Source organism: Tachyglossus aculeatus, chromosome 26 (genome assembly GCF_015852505.1).
Source record: "Tachyglossus aculeatus isolate mTacAcu1 chromosome 26, mTacAcu1.pri, whole genome shotgun sequence".
In the NCBI taxonomy this organism is placed as follows: Eukaryota; Metazoa; Chordata; class Mammalia; order Monotremata; family Tachyglossidae; genus Tachyglossus; species Tachyglossus aculeatus.
Genome location: NC_052091.1, coordinates 1,221,048 through 1,223,389, shown reverse-complemented (window position 1 = coordinate 1,223,389; position 2,342 = coordinate 1,221,048). Strand labels below are relative to the sequence as shown.

The window sequence follows — 2,342 nt, the reverse complement described above, 5'->3', positions numbered from 1 at the left end:
GGCAGGAGGCCGGGAGGCGGCCGGGCCGGGCCGGGCCGGTCCAGGGTGAGGGGCGCCTCTTCCACGGGGGGCGAGAGGGGACAGGGACGAGGGGTGCGGGGGTCCGCGGGTGGAGAGCCGTGGGCGAGGCGGTGGCGGGTGAGGGGCCGGTGGGCGGGCGAGGGGAGGAGGCAGGAGGGAGAGGGTGAGGCGGTGGCGGGTGAGGGGCCAGTGGGCGGGCGAGGGGAAGAGGCAGGGGGGCGAGGGGCAGGGGTCCGGCGGGCGGTGGCGATGAACGACTCGTGCTCTAATAGCACTCACCTGCACCGGGACGGGAGCCCGGTGCTCAGCGCCTTCATGTTCGGCGCCGGCGTGGCGGGCAACGCCATGGCCCTGGCCATCCTGGGCGTCCACCGGCAGGCGCTGCGGGCCAAGTCGTCGGCCTTCGTCATCCTGGCGACCGGCCTGGCCGCCACCGACCTACTGGGCACCTGCTTCCTCAGCCCGGCGGTGTTCGCCGCCTACGCGCGGAACAGCTCGCTGCTGGGGCTGACCCGCGGGCCGGGCCTGTGCCAGAGCTTCGCCTTCGCCATGACCTTCTTCGGGCTGGCCTCCACGCTGCTGCTGTTCGCCATGGCGGTGGAGCGCTACCTGGCCCTGAGCCACCCGTACCTGTACGCCCAGCACGACCCCCGCCGCTGGGCGCGGCTGGCCCTGCCCGCCGCCTACACCTTCGGCGCCGCCTTCTGCTCGCTGCCCTTCGCCGGCGTGGGCCGCCACATGCAGTACTGTCCCGGCAGCTGGTGCTTCATCCAGATGGAGACGGCCGACGACGACGCCGCCGCCCGGGCTTTCTCGCTGGCCTACGCCGCCCTGGTCACGCTGCTGGTGGGAGCCACTTTCCTCTGCAACGGCTCGGTGACCGTCAGCCTCTGCCGCATGTACCGGCAGCAGCGGCGGCGCCGGGGCTCGCTGGGCCCGGGCCGCGCCCGGAGGAAGAGCTGGTTCGGGACCTCGTGGGGCGAGACGGAGGTGGACCACCTCGTCCTGCTGGTCGCCATGACGGGCATCTTCGCCGTGTGCTCCCTGCCGCTGGCGGTGAGTGGGGACGGGGGAGACGGGGACCGCGGAGACGACCACCCGGGGCCCGGCCAATCCGTCCCCCTGCCCCTCCGCCCCGAGCCCATCATCTCCCTTCATTCAGTCAATCGTATTTATTGAGCACTTACTGTGTGCAGAGCACTGGACTAAGCGCTTGGAAAGTACGATTCGGCAGCTGATAGACGGTCCCTACCCAACAACGGGCTCACAGTCTTCCCCCTCCCGCTCCCGGCTCGCCTTCCCCCGCACCCCGGCCTTCCCTCCTGGCGCCCGCTCCGCTCCCTCGTAAAGCCGCCCCCCGCCGTACTGAGCTCCCACCCCCCTCCCCCAGCTCGATTTCCCCCCGTTTCTGGGAGGGGGTCCCGGGGGTCGGCGACCGGACCCCACCGTGCTTTGGAGAATTCAGAAGCCGGTCCCATCGGGCCGCCCCTCACCCCGGGGGCGGGGACGGGCGGAGTAGGGGGCGGGGGATCGTCCGAGTCATCCTGGCTGCTCGGCGTGGGCAGCCCCCCACCCCCGCCCGCGCTCGTTCCCAGGTTTGCGCGCCCCGGATGGGCTTCCGCCCCTGCACCCCTTCATCACCTTTCCTTCTCCCCGTGCCCTCACCAAGCCTCGGGCGCCGGAGGAGGGAGGTGCCCCGGCCGCGCCCCCGGCCGCGGGGCCGGAGCCCGGTCCCAAGGTCCAGGCCGGGCCCAGCGGGGCGGAGGGAGGGGCTGGCGGTCCCGGCCTGGGTCCCCGTCCGGCGGGGACATCTCGACGCTCTGCCCCCTTGGCCCCCACAGATCCGCGGCTTCATCGGGGGCCTGGCGCCCGGAGGGTCCCGCTCCCTCAAAAAGGACCTAATCGCCTTCCGCTTCAGCGCCTTCAACCCCATCGTGGACCCGTGGGTCTTCATCCTGTTCCGCAAGACCGTCTTCCGCCGGCTCCGCCAGCTGCTGTGCTGCGCGCGCGCGCCGCCCCCGACCCCCAAGCCCCCCGGCCTCGCCTTCCAGCCGCGGCCCCAGGGCTCGGACCCCCTCCGGCCGGCCGGGAAGGCCGCTGACACTGCCCCCCACCCCCGCGGATGACGTCATGGGGAGATCCCCCCTCCCCCCATCCCAACTCGCTCCCTCCTCCCTCCCCGGGGGGCTGGAGGATGGGGCGCAGGACGCCAGGTCCGGGGTCGGGGTCCGGCCCCGACTCCGCCCACCCCTCCCGAGCCGCGGGGGCGGGGGCGCCGGAGAAGGGAACAGGCTGGCGCTGGCGGATCGCTCTCCCAAAAT

The 2,342-nt window shown here is 73.4% G+C and overlaps 1 protein-coding gene across 1 annotated transcript; it reads left to right on the top strand.

The window, feature by feature from the left end:
- The first annotated feature begins 270 nt into the window (after positions 1 to 270).
- Positions 271 to 2,147, top strand: PTGIR (prostaglandin I2 receptor). Its single transcript, XM_038766844.1, has 2 exons — positions 271 to 1,077; positions 1,863 to 2,147. Exons 1-2 carry the CDS (start codon positions 271 to 273, stop codon positions 2,145 to 2,147), a joined length of 1,092 nt encoding a protein of 363 aa, XP_038622772.1.
- The last annotated feature ends 195 nt before the right edge of the window (positions 2,148 to 2,342 follow it).

Bases quoted from the DNA above. Each gene is read 5' to 3' on its own strand.
- PTGIR (XM_038766844.1), top strand. From the start codon at position 271: ATGAACGACTCGTGCTCTAATAGCACTCACCTGCACCGGGACGGGAGC. The intron at 1,078-1,862 runs GTGAGTGGGGAC...TGGCCCCCACAG, and splicing joins TGTGCTCCCTGCCGCTGGCG to ATCCGCGGCTTCATCGGGGG.